The following is a 16,462-nucleotide window of genomic DNA, read 5'->3' as shown; positions in this document are numbered from 1 at the left end:
TACACTTATTCTATCTCCCTCAGTGCTACTTTTGGTAGGTCATTTTCTCTTTTTGCATAAAAACAAAGACAAAGAAGGAATTGAGCAGTTCTGCTTTCTCCCTGCTCCCTCTCAGCTTCTCTGCAGCTCACCTTCTGCCTGTACCCTGTCTTCAAATTTCTTGGTCTCCACTCCACTCCTCTACAGCAGTTCAGCACATAAATACTTTGGGACCAAAACGGGGTGTAGAAAAACACAGTACAAATTTATACCCAGCAAAGTTTGTGGGGTAAGTGGTAGTACAGCAGTTCTAAACAGGCTTTGGAGCAGTATCTCAAACAACAAGAAGTTCTTTCAGCCCAGAGTGAAGAAACTAAAATCAAGTCCTCCCCTGGAGTAAAAGGCAAGGAACCATTTATAAAGCTGAGTGCCCCCTGCTTCACCTGTTGCTACAGGTGTTGACTCCGTTAGAGTCCCTCCCAAAAGGATGCAAGAGGCCCAAATGTTGCTTCCCAGCTGCGTCAGGAGAGGCCGACAGTTGGGCCCTTTGGTTGGTATGATCTTTCCGGCAGCAGCAGCAGCAGCAGCAGCATCCCAACTTCTGGCAGGAGCTTAGAAGTGCCCTGGGCAGGGCAGCATTCAGGCTTTTCTCAGGTGGAATGGACAACAGGGACAGAGGAGCAGCAAATGGCCACATGTCAGCTCAGACGTCATAAAACAGCCGCACAAGCTGGTACCGGATACCAAAAGCTACCAAGCTACCAGCAACCTCAAGACAGAAAGGAGAGGAGGGATGATAGTGCAAACATGCAGCCTGGCTGTTTGCTCATGACTCATCGTACCGAGGCTGTGCTCACCTCACCATAACTGCTGGGTTGCAAAGGACCCCTGGCTACGCATCCTGCTTTGCAGTTTCACGTAACATACCAAGGCAGACAGGCAACAGCATGTGTACTATGGAAACTAAAACTACCTAATCTTCCCCTAAGTAGGTTTTGTTGAAGAGGGCATAACTGTTATCTCCAAGGGAGCATCACTGAAGCTGCCTCCCCCCACACCCCTTGTGCTCCTTACCTGGATTAGCAGCAGCAGAACCGTCAACTTTTGTTCAGGGGTTGGTCCTATCAGCTTCAGCACAAAGTTAATCAGGGTCATGTTATTGCATTCTGTAAATTCTCCATCTTTGTCCGTTCCCTGACGCACATCCACCAGGCAGAGCTTCTCAGCTACCTGGGGAGAAATACACATTACTTATCAGATAAACTTCATCAGCCTGAGGCAGAGCCAAGACACTCTCAAAAGATTGCTGCCCATTTTGGTTAACAGTTACCTTGAGGGTATATACTCCCCAAGGAGAGAGTTTCTTTGACTTGAATCTCGAGTAGCTCATCTCCAGCTTCCCTGTGTCTCCATTGAATCTGGAGGCAAAGATGGAGGCAGTCAGAAGGGAAATGGGGATGTAGCCAAGGCCAGGATGAGCAGAGGTTTGGCTAGAGTAGGAACCGCAGAGGGGACCTGATCAAGGTGGGAATTTCTCTGCACCAAGAAAAGGAATAGTTCTGAGTAAGATCCTTTGTGAAGTTTGGTTTGACAAATCCCTCGGAGGAGAGGTGCACTTCAGAAATGTGAAGGATAGGATAGGATAAAGGAGAGAGGGAAACCAGGGAAAATATAGGTCTTAGCATATGGGATTTACAGCTCCAATCTTTGCCTTGGGGCCACAGCCTTCCTTGGACGGCTGCTTTGAAAGGAAACCCCCTTTTTTGGCTTTAACTCGGGGTGCAGCCAAGCAGCAGGCAGGCTCCTCCTTCTCACCTGGGCAACCGATGGCGGGGACATGGGATGATGTGGAAAAGCTGAGGCAGCGAGTAGAGGAAGTTAGCCACTTGCGGGATGAAGAAGAGAAGCATCGTCTTGCTGAAGTGCCCGAGGATGCCCACCACCGCAAAGGTCATGCCAGCAAAGTAGCAGAAGGTGTCTCCCACAAACACACGGGACGGGTACCTGCAGTCAGCCAGGAGAGAAAGCAGAGGTGGCAGCCACCCAAGGCGGAAGGAAGCATTGGGCGTAATAAAGCACTTAAAAGGGGTCTTTGTTTCCAGGCTGCGGCTGAGGTGACCATCTCTTCCTTCTCAGGAAAGAGAGGGGAGTTGTGTGGCCCCTCCAGACGCCCACAATTTGTCCTGAAAGGAGTGCAGATCCTGCTGTGAGAACAGGACAGCCTTGGCCTTAAAAAAAAATAAAAGGGTGTGTATGTGTGTGTGTCTTACCAATTGTGGTACAGCAGCCCCAGCGTGGTAAAGAAAAAGGGAATCATGAAGTAGAGGGAGAAGACGTGGTCATCCTTGCAATCCCCTGCAAGAAGGAAAACGAGGAGCGGCCAGGTTAGGCGACTGGTGGGCCCAGCCGGCCCTTGCAGTGAGCCGGGGAGAACCTGCACACCCACCTGTCAGCTCCGCAATATTGAAGGTGATGATGGAGGCCGCGATCACCAGGGCCTGCCCGGCTTCCAGACCGTTAATCCCGGCCAGGATGTTGATTGCGTTGGTGCAGAAGACGGCCAGCATGCCCATGTACACGTAGTAGAGGATTCCTGCGGGGGAAGCAGAGGCGCTGAGCAGAGCCCCCCAAGTGACCCTCCGCCAACCGGCACCCCGGCAGCCCCGTCTCACCCAGGTCGAGGTAGGTGCCCAGCAGTGCCCGGAAGGGCTTGGGCACCACGATGGTGGTGTTCCCGAAGTTGGTGAAGTAGACCATCAGCAGCGGCAGGGAGGCGGCGGTGGGTAGCAGCAGCTTGTGCCGCCAGCGCAGGTTGAGCACGTCGTCGGCGAAGCCCAGGAAGATCATGCAGCAGATGGCCAGCAGGGCGCCCACCAGCGCCACCAGCTGCAAGGCAGGCGGGCGGGTCAGCGGCGCCCTCCCCGCCCGCAGACCCCCCACTCCCCGGTGCCCGCCCGGCTTACCTCGTGGTGCGGGAAGGCCTGGCAGCGCTCCCCGGCGAAGCAGCTCAGGAAGGGCACCGGGATGAAGCAGAAGAGCAGCACCAGGAAGACGGCGCCGCTGATCACGCCCTGCGACTCGGGGCTGCGGGCGAGAGCGCGGCCGGTCAGCCCCGCGCCGGCGCCCCCGCCCCGCCCCGCCCCGGCGCCCCCCGCCCCGCCCCGCACTCACACAGGCTGCCGGGAGGGCTTGTTCAGGTCGGTCCCGCACAGCCGCGCCGCCAGGAAGTGCTCGCGGAAGGCGGGGATCAGGCGCAGCGTGGCCCAGCAGCCCAGCGCCGAGCCGCCCAGGTTGATCAGCAGCGGCACCACCGGCAGCTTCCCCATCGCCCTGCGGGGAGCCAAGGGCCCAGGCCGTCAGCGCGGCCTTCCGCCCGCCCGCCCCGCGGGGCTTCCCCTTGCCCTGGCTGCAAATGGCGGCCCGCCCGTCACGTGGCCCCACGTCAAACGGCTGGCTGGGTCGCTGGGGCGAGGGTGCGTCAGTTAAAGGGCCGCAGCCTGGCAGACGCCTCCGGGCGACGTTTGGCGCAGCGAGGCGCAGCTGGCCGACTGTCGCGCCCGAGCGCAGGAAGCCGAGCCCCGAAGGAGCGGGCCCGGAGCCGCCTCCGCCCCGCCGCCCTCTGGCGCGCTGCCCGGGCTGGGCTCCAGCGCGGCGACCCCCAAACACCCCTGCCCGGCCGGAAGGCAGCCTCCCCGGCGCAGCCTTTCGGGGAACGGAGCGGCGGGCGGGGATTTCGCCCCCGGACCCCCGCCGCCCTCCCCGCCTTGAGGCCCGCCGCGCTTACGTGGCCGATCGGTCGGGGCCCTTCGGCGGCCCTCTCGCGGCGGCAGGTGCCAGCCGAGCCGCGTCCCGTCCGGCGCCTTGAAGGCGGAGCCGGCCACGGGGCGGGCAGCGGCGGCCTTAGCCCTGCCCAGCCCTCCGCCCGCCCCTCTCAGCGCCGCGGCGCCCCGCCCGGCTGAGCCGTCACGGGAGGCGGAAGAGCCCGGCTGCCCTCAGCTCCGCGCCGGCTCCGGGAAGGAGGAGGCGAGCCGCGCTGCCCCCGCTCGCTTCGCCCGCCTCGCCATGCACCCCTGGCCGGCCCGTGAGCGGCGGGCGCGCCATGGAAGAAGCGGCGGCGGCGGGGCCGGGCTGGGGCTGGGCGGCGCTGGTGCTGCTCTTCGCCGTCTCCCTGCTCACCGTCTCGGCCTGGCTGCTGCAGCTCGGCCGGAGCCTCTGGCGCGGCGGCGGCGGCGGCGGACGGGCGGCAGAAGCCCTGCGGAGCCAGGCGGCCCCCGCCCCCGCCGGCCTCTGGGCGGCCGTGCTACGCCTGGGCTCGGGCCGCGGGGGCGCCGGGAGCTGTCCGGCGGCCGGGGCCCGCGGCTTGCTCGCCTCGCTCTTCGCCTTCCGCGCCTTCCGCGAGAACTGGCAGCGAGCCTGGCTGCGCGCCCTCAACGACCAGGCCCGCCAGCACGGGGTAAGCCGGCCGGGAGGGGCTGCGCTCCGGCCGTGTCCCACCAAGGCCGACCGGCCCACCGGCGGGGGAGGGAGCGGGGCCGAGAAGCGGAGGGAGCGGGCGGCTCTTCCCACAGCAGCCGCTGGCCCGAAGCCCGGCTGAGAGGCTGATGGAGCCCTCTTGGCCGGCTTCTGCTTCTCCGGGCTAATCCTCAGAGAGGCTGGCCGGCCTGCTGGTTCCTGGCCGCCTGGCGAGCTCGGCTCCTTCCCGCCCCAAGGAAGCCGGGACTGGCCGGCTCCCCTGAAGAGAGCGCGCCTGCTTAGGAGGGAGCCCCTTGCCGGGCCGCGAGCGTTTCTCGGCCCCTTCAAATGGGGATCCGGGCAGGAAAGGGGCCGGAGAGCCTCTGCCCGCAGTGCTGCTCTCGGTCGTCCTTGCTGCCCTCCGGGTCAAGTTCCGAAGGAGGCGTTTCCCCCTCCCGGAGAGGCACCAAAGGCCGCTCCGGGTATTTGCATGAAGAAGGCAACCTGATTTGGGAAAGGTGCCGTTGCCTGAGCTGCCTTGGCTCGGCGCCCCGCCCTCCTTCCGGCCCTCCCAGGGTTTGGGATCAGGCCAGCGTTGGGGCTCTTGGGGCAGCCTGGCGCGGGCCGCCAGACAGGGAAATGCCAGGGGCCCCGCAGAAGGCCAGGCTTGCCCCTCCCTCCTCTACAGGTGCTGAGAGGGAGGAGAGCGCTGCATTTGCTTCCCCTCCCACTGCTTTCCTTTCCTCACCCTCCGCCTCCCCTACCGCCCCACCTCCCTCCCCCCGGCCGGTTTCTTCCACTATTCTTACAAAGCCCGAAGGTGGGGCAGCACCACAGCAGCTCCCCATTAAGCTTGCTATCCCGAGTGTCCTCCTGGCCAGCTGGAGGATCTGGTTTTCCTCACAGAAAGTCGCAGAAGCAAAGGCCGGGTGGACAGTAGCCAGAGAGTTTTCTGCAGGCTACGCAGAAACCCCCCTGAAGAGGAACAGCGCCTGGCATGCAGGGACAGAGGTCCATCTCAGCAGGGTTTGGGGGGGGGGAGGCCTCCGTGCTGGCCAGGGTTCGTGTTATTTCATGCCAGGGCTTTTGCGCTGCCCCCTTTCTTGGCCTTCCTCAGCAAGACCAGCCCTGAAGCAGGGCAGGAGCAAGGAGGGGCTGCCGTCCAAAGGGGCTGGATTGGCTCCGCTTGGGAAGGAGAGAAACCACCAGAAGGCTTTTCAAGTGCAGCACAGTCTGGCCCCCTTGGGACTGGCAGGCTGCTCCAATTGAGCTGTTTCGTTTGCGTAGTTGATTTCCCTGCGCCATTTGCATAGTAACAGGCATCGTGTTCACTTGTTCTCTGATTAGGTTTCTAGTTCCTTGCTATACATTCAGCCCAGAAATAGTTGGTGCATTTGCTGTATTGCAGACCTGGCAGGGGGCTGCCTTGTTCTGCATCTTAAGCACCTGGGGGCTCTTCTTGCAGAGAAAATGGATCTCTTGCTTTGGGACTGTGACTGTATCAGGACTAGGAGGCCACCAGCCTCCCCTCCCCCACTCAGGGAGGACCCCAAAGACCCAAAGGCCAAGGAAGAGGGGAGGCCAGCCCTTCCTGCAGCCCAAGCTGCCATCCTTCTCTGAGAGGTGGCTTGCCGGCACCAGCTCCATGGCAACTTGGCCCTTGCTTCACCTGGTGCTGCATCCAACCCACGAGTGGAGGGCGGGCGGCTGCCCTGGAGCGAGCTGAAACCTAGGAATAATGCTCAGGGGGAACGGGGGTGGGGATTTCCAGACGTTCCCGACCACTGGAGGTGTCTCACATTTATTTTGGATATCTCCAGAGGGCAGAGCAAGTTCACTTCCTTCTGAACAGGCAGATCCAGCAGGATTGCTTTAGGATCTCTCCTTCTCTGGGCTTCTTGGTGTTCTGGCCAAAGTCCAAGCGAAGCGCAGGGCTTCAGCTGGGAAAAGCCTTGCACATCGCCAGCACCCTGCCTGGCTGCTCTAGCTTGGACTATGGCTTGAAGTCGGTCCATGCCCAGGAAGGGGGCGCATCTGGACTCCCGCTGGATGCCCTTAGCAAGGGGCACATTGTCTGGCCTTGCAGAAGAGCCCGGACTCCAAACGTGACCTTGTCCCGTGGGCTCCCTCCTGCGGGCTAACCGGCCTTTCTTCTCCCCAGAGCTCAGTCCAGATCACGTTTGAGGAAAGTCCTCGGCAGTTGCCGGCCGTAACCATCAACCACGTGACCTGCACTGACCAGTCGGATCACAGGATGGTGAGTCCTCCGGAGGGCCAACAGCAGCATCGCCTTTGCCTGCAAGGGGTGGCCCTGCTTTGAACCCAGCCGGTTTTTACATCTCTCACCACCCACCGTTCAGACTGACTCCCCACTCAGGGAAGCTTCCCAGCATCCTGCAGTGTGCCGAGGGGGGATGCTTGGACTCCAGGGAAGGGGGCTTCTGGGTAATCCCCCCCCTCCCAGTTTCCACACACAGACTCCGGCTGAGAGCCCGAGGGCTTTGTGGCCTGAGATGCCTCAGTATGCCAGCAACTGTTTAAATGCAGGACAGGGTGGGTGAGGAGCCCCCCTTCCGGTTGTGGGCAAGGGCCAGGGGCTGGGCTCCTCTCTGAAGCTGCAGAAGTCCCCAGAAAGGCTGAGGGAGCTGTCTAAATGCAGAAGGATGGAAACGGCTGCTGTCCTTGGGGGAGTTGGCTGTGGCCACAAGGTCAGCAGCAACTGGGGGGAGGGGGGGGGAAGAGCTATTTGTTCCAGGGTTCGCCAAGGCATTGACAAGCAGCTAGGGAGGCTGACCTTGGCAACTGCCCTCCGGCATGGGACAGCTAGCTGACCTCTTAGATCACAGCAGGCTACCTACAATCCAGTGGCCCCTGCAGGAGGAGCCCAGATCAGGAGGAAGGTGGGGGGCCCTGCAGCTGAGCAGAAGGGGCAGGAGGGGGGAGGGGCTGCTCTTTGCAGGCACCAGATGTCGGCTTGGAGACGAAGGCTTAAGTTGCCAGGAAGCTCTGGAAATAAGGAGGACACAGTCCTGGGATGCCAGCTGATTGGATAAGTGGAAGGAAGGGAGCACCGTAACCCCCGGGGGGCTTCCTTGAGGGCCCCCCTGAATGGGGGTGATGATGCTCAGCCAAGGCCTGAAACTCCCAGTTAGACAGAGACTGCGATGTGACAGCAGAGAGTGTGGATGTAGCTGCCTGGATATGGAGAGCAGCTCTGGAAGAGGGATCTGGATTAAGAGCGGGAGTTGAGCGGATTAACTTGTTTTCTGCTAAGATTGCGGGGTGTGTGTATGTGTGTGTGTGTGTGTGCGCGCGTGTGGCAGCTTCTCCTCCTGTTTTCTTGCTGAAAGCCGCCCCCCCCCCCCCCAAGAACTGTTATTCACTAGGCTTAGGGACTTCTCAGCTGCAGGAGCTTTGCGGGGAGACTGCAGGAGGGAAATGGGGCAGGAACACTTGATTAAAGCCATTTTTCCAGACCCCAATCAATGAGTTACCTTCAGTGGTTCTTTCCAAAAGCTTAAAGCTGATGGGATGGCAGTTATTGAGTTCTACTGTTGCTGCTCTGACTATAGACGGGGGAGGGGGAGGGGGAAGAGGGGGCTGAGGTAGTGTGTACTGTGGGGTTGCTGCTGCTGCTGCTGCTGCTCTGGGAAGATGCTCGTTGACTGCCCGTCGTCCCTTTCCTCCTCTACCCAGGTGTTGCACTGCCTCCTTTCAACGGACACGCTGCAGTTCCCGGTCTTGGTTGCCCAGCAGTCCCCGGCAGCCGTGTCTATGGACACCTATTGCGTCTCTCTGGCTGTGCAGCAGGCCCAGGTGAAGGAGGCAGGAAGGGGTGGGTGGCTTTGGGCCCTGGCGTTTGATGCCAGGTTGGCCTTTGCACCCTTGCATTGGTGACCTGGGCAGCCCTTAGTGGGATTTATTGTGGGTGTTTGTCTATAATTCCGCCTGGCCATTTGCACTGACATCAGCTTTGTCCTTTGGCCAGTTGGAGATCCGCCTGGAGGAGGTGGAGGGCGAGGGCCTGCTGGTCTCCTGGGCATTCAAAGACAGGCCTGACCTGAAGCTCTCCATCCCGCCGAGGCTCCAGCCACACTGTGTAAGCAAAGGGAGGGGCCGAAGAGGGGGATGAAAGCGCCCTCCCCGTCCTGGAGCTCCGCCTTGATTCTGCCAAGGAGGCCCGGGGGGGGGGTTTGCCAGCCGCTGCCTTTGCCCACCAGCCTGTTGTGGGGCTGCCTGGGGGAATGTGTGGCCCTTTGCTTCTGCCACGGATGCCAGGGGATGTGGCCGGTCCGTGTAGTTCAGCGCGAAATTCAGTGGAAGACGGTTCCCTGAGCTCCTCCGGAACTCGCTGCAGCACCGGCTGGCCTGGCATAATTTGCCTGCTGCCCCTTGCAGGAAAACGATGGGAAGGCAGACCTGTCTATTGTCAAGCACCTGATTGAGGACGCCATTATCAGCACCCAGCCTGCCATGATGGTGAACCTGAAGGCCGGCATTACGAATGCCAACACGGTACGGGGAGAGAGGGGAGGCTTAGGAGGGCCCCATTCCTTCCCGCTGCTCGCCCCCTTTACCGGGCTTGGGTCAGCACTTCCACCGCCTGCTTCCTTTGAACCCGGGGCAGCCTCCGGAAAGGGAGGGCAGCCCCCATCCTGTTTCTTGGTTAGAATTCCGCTTTGCTCTTCTGGGCAAAGGCTTCACCTAGACTGGCCAGCTGAGTCGCCGAAGGTGGCAGCAGTTCTGGCACTTCCCACAGGCCACCTCAGAGGCTTTGTGGGGGGGGGAGGTTCCCCCCAGCCAGCTACTTAGTGCCCCCTGGCTCTGCCCCACAGGAGACCAGCAGCAGCCAGCGGCCCCTGGGATCCCTCTCCAGCTCAGCGCCTATCCCGAGGCCCAAACTGCTGCTCCAGCACCTGCGAGCTCTGCACCTGGGGCCCCAGGAGAGCCAAGGTACCCGGGCGCTGCTGGCCTCTCCTCCTGGCATGCAGGGGGGCTGTGGAGAAATGGGGGAGGCGAGCTTTGACTGCCCCGCTGTTGGCTTCCCTTGCAGGAAAGGGGCTGCTGTGCTGCGAGGTGGAGCTGGACAGCCCTCGGCAGCAGAAGAGAACGGACCCCGTGCCGGCCAGCCCGGGCACTGGGGCGGAGTGGCCCGGCAAGCTGCTTCTGTAAGGAGCCCTGAGCCTCTGTGTTTGGGCCACGTGGGGAAAGGAGGGGCTGGGGAAAGCGGGAGTGTCAGGGCCAGAGTCCTTGAAGAGCAAAACCAGTCCTGCCCTGTGGGGAAGGCCCTCCCCCCCACTCACGCCCCTGCAGGCAGCCTGCACTCTGGGCCTGTCCCGTCCCTTTGGAGAGCTCTGCCCTCGAGCCGCTGGGCAGTGAGAGCGTGGCCCTGGTCCAGGAAGGGAATTGGCTGACTGCTTCCTTCCGTCCTGCCCTGACAGGGAGCTGGGTCCCCGGAGCAAGGAGCTGGTGCTGAGAGTGTTGGAAGGCAGCCCTTCCGGAGAGGGTAGGTTGCCTGTGGGCAGCGGGAGGAGGGGGGGCTCGGAGCCGGGGCTGGGCTTGGCTGGAAGAGCAGAAACGGGGCTGGAAGGGAAGCTCCAGCCGGCATTTGAGAGAGGAAGGGCCGCTGCGGTTCTGTGGGCCTCACAGGCTGGGTTTCTCCTTGCAGATGTGCTTCTGGGGTTTGTGGCTGTCCCTATAGACCCCTCCTCCAAAGAACCGCAGGGGCAGCAGCTCTACCTGCTGAGTCCAGGGGCCGCCCGGGCTCTGCCCTCAGCAGCAGCCATTGCCGTGGAGGTGAGAGGCCAGAATGGCCAGAGGCTAAAAACTCTGCTTCATGGTTGCCTGCCTCGCTTGGCGTTTTGCGTCTGCTCCACTCAACCCCTGGCTTCTCAGCTTTAAGCCCCGAGCGCAGGGATGGGAGGAGTCCAAGCAAGAGAGGTGGGGAAATGTTTGGATGCGTCTGCACAGCCACCTTTTTCAAGCAACAAGCCCCATAGAAGCCCCCTTTCTGGGCACAGGGGAGAATGATGTTCCCCATCCTATCTCAAAGGTCTCCTTCTTCAGGCCTGCTGACTGCTGGCAGTGGGCGGTGGGATTCGGCCGATGAGCTCCAGAGCAGACAATCTGGGGTGGCTGAGGCTTGGTGGGTCTTTGTGTGTGTCAGACAGAAGGTGGGCTTCTCAGGTATCGCCTGTGCTTTTCTGACTCGTATTTGGCTGTCTTGGCAGCTGCTCCACCAGGACACGCCGGAGCTCCAGGCTGCCTCCTCCCTGCGCGCCAGCATCACTCCCACCAAGAAGATCGAGATGGGCCGGACCATAATGCCCGACGGGACTATTGTCACCACTGTCACCACCATCCAGTCCAGGCCCAAACTGGACTCTAAGCTTGGTAAGCTCTCCTTATGTGGCTGGAGCGCACCCCAAGTGGCCTCCTGTTCCCAGGGCTCTGACGCCACTAGTTCAGCCCGAGGGATGAGGAGCCCTGCCCCAGGGCCCAGGCTGTCCTTGAAGCAGCAGCTGCCCCCTCCTCTCTGTGAAGGATGGGGCTGGGCCTCGTCCTAGGGCCAAACGGGGGTGTTGCGTTTCCTTCCGTGGGTGCTGCTGAAGGGAGGTCTCTGCTGACCCTTCTTTCTCCTGCACTCTAGATTCACCCTCCAGATCTCCCTCCAAAGTGGAAGTTACAGAGAAGGTCACCACGATGCTTCCAGAAAATGGCTGCCCCAGCAGAGCATCTCCCTGCAGTAGCAGTGAGTCACGTTGTCAGGAAACAACAATGGGGGAGATGGTGAGGTGGACGGTGCTGGTGGGATGCTGCCCCTTCGGCACAAGGCGGGCCTTTTAGAAGAAGCAGGTGCGCCTGTGATTTTTCAGTCTCCTCCTCCTCTCCGACCTGGGCTGAGGCCAGGCAGGGAGAGGGGAGCCAGTTCCAAAGAGGAGAGCAGTCGGGTCCCTTCCAGTTATTTGGGATTGCCCAGTTGGGCCAAAGAGCTGTGGAGCACGGGAAAGGGTTCGACATAACTGGGAGGCACCAGGTGACCTTGGTGAAATGCTCCGAGTATTGGATGGGAAGAACGGCTCAGCAGGCTGTTTAAACCTGTGTGCACTTTGCTGAGTTAACCTGCGCCAGCCAGCATGTTCTCGGTCTCGGCTGCCTTTCTGGCTGGCCTGGAGGAAGAATCGGGCACTGTCACATTCAATATCTCCCCGAACAAGAGGTTGGACTAGAAGACCCCCAAGGCCTCTTCCAGCTCTGCTCTGATTGATTGATTGATTGAAAGAATGAATGAACAAGCTCGAATGAGAAGCGGTGCCTCTCAGCCACTGGCACTTGTACAAAGCCAGGGCCTGGCCAGAGCCACTCTGTGCCATTGGCATGTGGGAGCAGTGTGTCTCTTCTCCCCCAGGAAGCAGCTGTGTGTCCAACGGCCTGGATCCGGTGGCCGAGACGGCCATCAGGCAGCTGACGGACCTGACCAATAAGCCTGCCAAGAAGACTCCGACCAAGCGCAGCACGCTGATCATCTCGGGAGTTTCCAAGGTAACTGGCAATGCACACGCCTTTCTTTATTGCCACTTGTTCACTGGATTGGGCTTCCGTACTGCCCAACTCCAGAGCCCCTGGGAAGCCCTGTTGCTGAGAAGGAACTGGGCGGGGGGAGTCGGAACCAGACATGAGGGGACCCCCCCCCCCCGACTTCCAGCTTCCCTCTGTCCCACTCTGTGCAGGTGCCCATCACCCAGGACGAAACGGCCCTCTCCCTTGGCTATGCCGTGTCCCTGGGGAGTCCCCTGCAGGAAGACTCCCTCCTGGCTGGCCTGTCAGAATATGTGCCACCCAGCATCTGCGACCCCACCCAGCAGCTGGGAAGTTCGTGCTCCCCTCAGATGGTGAGCCAGGATCTGGATGAAACGACCCACTCAGACATCTCCGAGAGACCCTCTGTGGAGGATGTGGAATCCGAAACCGGCTCAACAGGCGCCCTGGAGACGCGGAGCCTGAAGGATCACAAAGGTGAGGGGGCGGGGCGGGGGCGGGGCAGCTGTCTTCTGAGCAGGGGCCTCCTGGCCCTCTTCCGCACGAGTAGCCAGGATTTGGGAGGCGGTCTCTGAGTCATTCTCCAGCCAGCACCCCGGGGTCTTGGCGCTCCTGCACAGGTTCATGGTCTCCTCCTCTTCCTCCTCCTCCTGCGGCTGCAGTGGGCTTCCTGCGAAGTGGCACCAAGCTGATCTTCCGGAGGAAGAACAAGCAGAGGGAGGCTGGCCTCAGCCAGTCGCATGATGACTTGCCCAATTCCAGCAGCGCCTCTGCCCCCAGGAAGAAATCCGGAAGCTTCTCTCGGCGCCTCATCAAGCGCTTCTCCTTCAAGGGCCGGGCAAAGAGCAAATCCAACGGGAACACCCCCCCGTCGGTGGAGAAGCCCTGAGGAGCTGCTGTGTCGGCCGTCTCCCAAAGCCCCCCTGACCGTCACCAATGGTTGTCTGCTGTCTATGCACCGTGGCCCCAACCCCCCTGTCCTCCTGTGCAAAGGGAGCGAAGGCTGGCGGGCGGGCGGGAAGTCTTGCCAATAGCCATAGGAAATGGACGCTTGGTGGCATGAGGAGTGCAATGTGCCCCTCCGAGTATCTGCTGAGCGTCCCTCTTTTAGCCTGGGTGGGGAGGGGGCAGCCCCCATGGCCTGCCTCCAGCCTGAATCTGAAATCCGTGTGTGTGTGTGTGTGTGTGTGTGTGTGTGTGTGTGATGGAGAAGGATTTTATGGGGGCTTATCCAACCATCACCCCTCTGCCTGCCAGGCTCTGTTGAACAGCAAGGGCCAGTAGTGGGGGCTTCCCTGGCACCTCTGAGGGTTCATGGGGCAGGCAGGCCAGGCTCCTGAAGATCCTTCCTTGGTTGCTGCCAGGAGTGAGCCAGAGAGCTTCCAGGCAGAAGTCGCCTGCTGCTGCTTGCTGGATCCCTTCCTTGGCAGACTTGGTGGAGGCCCAGGATGGAGGCCCCTTGCTGAGTTCCCTGTCTGTTGCCAGGCCCAGAAGGGGAGGGGAGAAAGGAGGTGCTGCCTGCTGGACACGGCCCTGGCGGCTCCCCAAGACAGAGAGGCTGGACTGCTCCGTCCTGACGTCCATCTGGATGCCGCTCCTGACCCAGACTGGCAGTGCGCATGAATCGGGGGAGGACACTTGCTGAGGCTGGGCTGGGCTGGGCTGGCCCCTCCCGGCAGGTCCCTGGAAACAGACTGGGGGTGGGGCAACAAGGAAATCACTGTTTTGTTACCTAAAAGTCAGGTTTCTGGACAACTTTGGAAGAGGCTTTGCTGAAACCCCACGCTTCTCGTTGGAAATGGGGGTGGAGGTGGTCAAAGGCAATTTGAGGAGGGGGTGGCTGCCCTTTCCTTGTTGCAGGTTGAACCCTGTCTGGGCCCCCAACCCTCCCCTGGATTCCTCTTCTGACTGCTTGGGTCAGCCGGTCCCTCAGGGCCACAGGCTTGTGCCTGGAAAGGGAGGCCTGCAGCTTTCCCCACGTATGGAGAGTGCCCCCCTCCCTGGCAGGCAAGGCCCCCGGCTGGCCTTGGTCTTCAGGCGGGAGTGCCAGGGCCTCAGAGCTCCCTGCGGGGGTGGGGTCAGGGAGGTGGGCTCAGCAGGCACATCGCTCCTGCTGACCCTTCCCCCGGGGTGTCCTGGGAACCCTGGTACTGGAGGGCAGTTTCCATGACCGTCCCTGTCCGTTTGGTTCGGGGGAGCCGAAGAGGCGAGGCTGAAGTCATGGGTACAACTTTGCTGTGAAGACCGGCTGTGCTGCATTTCTCTCCTGGCCTCCTGCTGGCTGCACCCTGTGACTTGACTCATGCTCGTCCGCGTGTTGCAGATAACTCTGTATTTGCCCATTTGGTTCCTTTGCCACGTTTGTCTAATCTTGATCGGATTCCTTGTAGATTTACTTTTGAAACCCTTTGGATCAGGGCGTCCCATTTTTTTCATTCCTAAGAGGGGCAAAGGAAGAGAGAGAGTGAGCTCTGCATTCCGGCTTCTGTGGAACTTGCTGCTTTGGTTTAGGAGCAGAGGGGGGAGGCAGGAGGCCTCCTCGCCTGCCACACCCACCTCAGAGCTTGACCAGCAGGATCCTTGGACTGGCCCCAGGGCAGCTGGACAAGTTGGCTTTAACCAGCTGCCCTTAACACGTCAACCTCCGGTGCCCTTCCTGGCTTCCTTTGAGCCTCTCGCTTAGGAAGTGTTTGTTGTCGCCCAGAGAAGGAGGGGGGCAGTCTGAGCCGTCTTATGGGAGGAAAAAGTCGAGACATCCGTGCAATAAGAGTGATGGCCAAGAACCAATTTGTAATCTGCTTATCCGGCACAAAGCCAATAAACAACACAGGGTCGAGGAAAGTGGAAATTTATCGCTTTATTTCTGATCAGAAGCAAAGGGGGCTGGGAAGAGTCCTGAGAAAGACTGGCATTCCATTTTTATACCTTAAGATACAAGAAATTCAAAATGGCAAGTCAATGATTGGTTGCAAATTTCTTACAGCACATGTAGAAGTAAAGATGTTCAGTGTGGAATAACACATGTACAATTCGTGCTGTTCAGATGCCCTTGGCATGATCTATACCAGCTAGACCCCTGCTTGCTCCTCATCCCAAGCTGAAAAGAGCTAAGTACTGTTCTAACTGCATCCTGTGCATCTAGCTATGGCTGAATCTGCTTTCAGAGGTCCTTATCAAGCAGGCAGTGTTGGCAGATTCCTGTTCTGAGTTTCTATGCAGGCAAGATGAAAGCAGACTGAAAATAATACGTTCCTGTTAAATGAAGTGCCTTTAAGGTTGGGGTCTCAGGCCCTCAAAAGGAAACCCTCCAGCAGGTCCCAAGCGGCCCAAGAGATCCAGTTCAAAAACGGCTTGCAGTGGAAAATGAAGGATTCTGCTGAGCACAGCCAGGGCAGACGCTGAGCACCTTAGATTGGGCTTGTGGCCGGCCGGCCAGCACTTTCTTAGTGCAGTGATGTGCAGAAGCTCTTCGGATCAAAGCAACATGGCTGTTTCTGGGGCAAATGGGTTCAAAAGGCCTTTTTAAAACAGGGCTGGTGCTGGTGCTGTTTAACAGCTTGGTTGGCTCAATGCAAGTGGAGGGAGCTCCCTCCCAGTGCGGGGGGCTTCTGGCTGCAGGAGGAGCACCTACTGTAGGCTTCGTGCTTCCACTTGGGGGTCAGTACCAGGGACTCTGACCCCCGCGGGACCAGTGGCCTTTGGCGGGAGGGCTTCCCCCTCTCAGGCTAGCAGGGCCTCCTGCAAAAGCGTCTTCGGGAGACCCAAGGCCAGGTTGGCCCCCTCGCTTTTCCTTCCTCCTCTAAGAAATGGGGCAGCAGGGGAGGTTGCAAGTTTGGCCGGCTGCCCCTCAATCTGCGCCAGGACAGGCCGCAGCGGAGCTCGAGGATGCCCGCCCTCTGCCGGATGGCACCAGCTGCTGCACCTTAGGAGGTCTCGGGTACCGGGCGAAGGAGGCGACCCTCCTCCGCCCACGCGTGAACCCAGGGACTGTACACCTCAGTTCGCACGTCTCCCCCGAGCCAGTCCCCGCTTCAAGGGGAATCGCCTACCTTCGCACCTCTGGCGGCCCGGCTGCTCTGCTGCCTCCGATGGGCTTTATTAAACTGAACTGGAGCCCAAAGCCCCGTCCGGAGCCGCTCTCGGCCCGGGAGTCGCTCCGCCGACGCTCAGCTGGGCTTTAGTCCACTTTTCGGGATGCGGCAAACGACGAAAGCAGCCGAGCCGTCCGAAGGCGGCTCTCTTCCCGGGAGGACAAGGCAAAGGAGGCGGCCTCGCCCGCCCGCCCGCCGCGGAGCCTTCCTCACCGGCGCGGCGCTTATCCCCCGGCGGGCCGGTCCCACGGAGGGCCCCGAGAGCAAAAGCCGCCGGTGCCTCCGGCAGAGGGTGGGCGGGCGAGCGGGCAGCACAAGGCAGGCGCCGCGGCCGGGCGCTGGCGGGGAAACCGGGTTGGGCCTCCGCCGCCGCCCCGCCCAGCGCCGAGCGGAGGAGACGC

At 60.6% G+C, this 16,462-nt stretch overlaps 2 protein-coding genes across 3 annotated transcripts; one reads left to right on the top strand and one right to left on the bottom strand.

The window, feature by feature from the left end:
* Positions 1–225: 225 nt before the first annotated feature.
* On the bottom strand, positions 226–3,834 carry DPAGT1 (dolichyl-phosphate N-acetylglucosaminephosphotransferase 1). The gene is made up of 10 exons (XM_026709099.2): positions 3,764–3,834; positions 3,151–3,309; positions 2,943–3,063; positions 2,652–2,865; positions 2,426–2,572; positions 2,250–2,334; positions 1,795–1,983; positions 1,310–1,397; positions 1,054–1,209; positions 226–748 (listed from the first exon to the last, which is right to left on the bottom strand). Exons 2-10 carry the CDS (start codon positions 3,303–3,305, stop codon positions 683–685), a joined length of 1,221 nt encoding a protein of 406 aa, XP_026564884.1. The 5' UTR covers positions 3,306–3,309; positions 3,764–3,834; the 3' UTR covers positions 226–682.
* Positions 3,835–3,923: 89 nt separating this feature from the next.
* C2CD2L (C2CD2 like) lies at positions 3,924–14,811 on the top strand. 2 transcript variants are annotated; one of them, XM_087938717.1, is made up of 14 exons: positions 3,924–4,432; positions 6,593–6,688; positions 8,128–8,247; positions 8,420–8,530; positions 8,830–8,946; positions 9,267–9,384; positions 9,485–9,599; positions 9,873–9,937; positions 10,100–10,227; positions 10,662–10,824; positions 11,081–11,182; positions 11,840–11,973; positions 12,162–12,447; positions 12,633–14,811. In XM_087938717.1, exons 1-14 carry the CDS (start codon positions 4,079–4,081, stop codon positions 12,857–12,859), a joined length of 2,136 nt encoding a protein of 711 aa, XP_087794843.1. In that variant the 5' UTR covers positions 3,924–4,078; the 3' UTR covers positions 12,860–14,811. The 2 variants fall into 2 exon arrangements, with proteins under 2 accessions (XP_087794843.1, XP_087794842.1); XM_087938716.1 differs by having other exon boundaries at positions 3,941–4,432; positions 12,321–12,447.
* The last annotated feature ends 1,651 nt before the right edge of the window (positions 14,812–16,462 follow it).

The sequence above is a fragment of the Pseudonaja textilis genome, chromosome 9 (assembly GCF_049901715.1).
Source record: "Pseudonaja textilis isolate UNSWEBS1 chromosome 9, rPseTex1.2, whole genome shotgun sequence".
In the NCBI taxonomy this organism is placed as follows: domain Eukaryota; kingdom Metazoa; phylum Chordata; class Lepidosauria; order Squamata; family Elapidae; genus Pseudonaja; species Pseudonaja textilis.
This window is presented reverse-complemented; position numbering and strand designations above follow the sequence as displayed.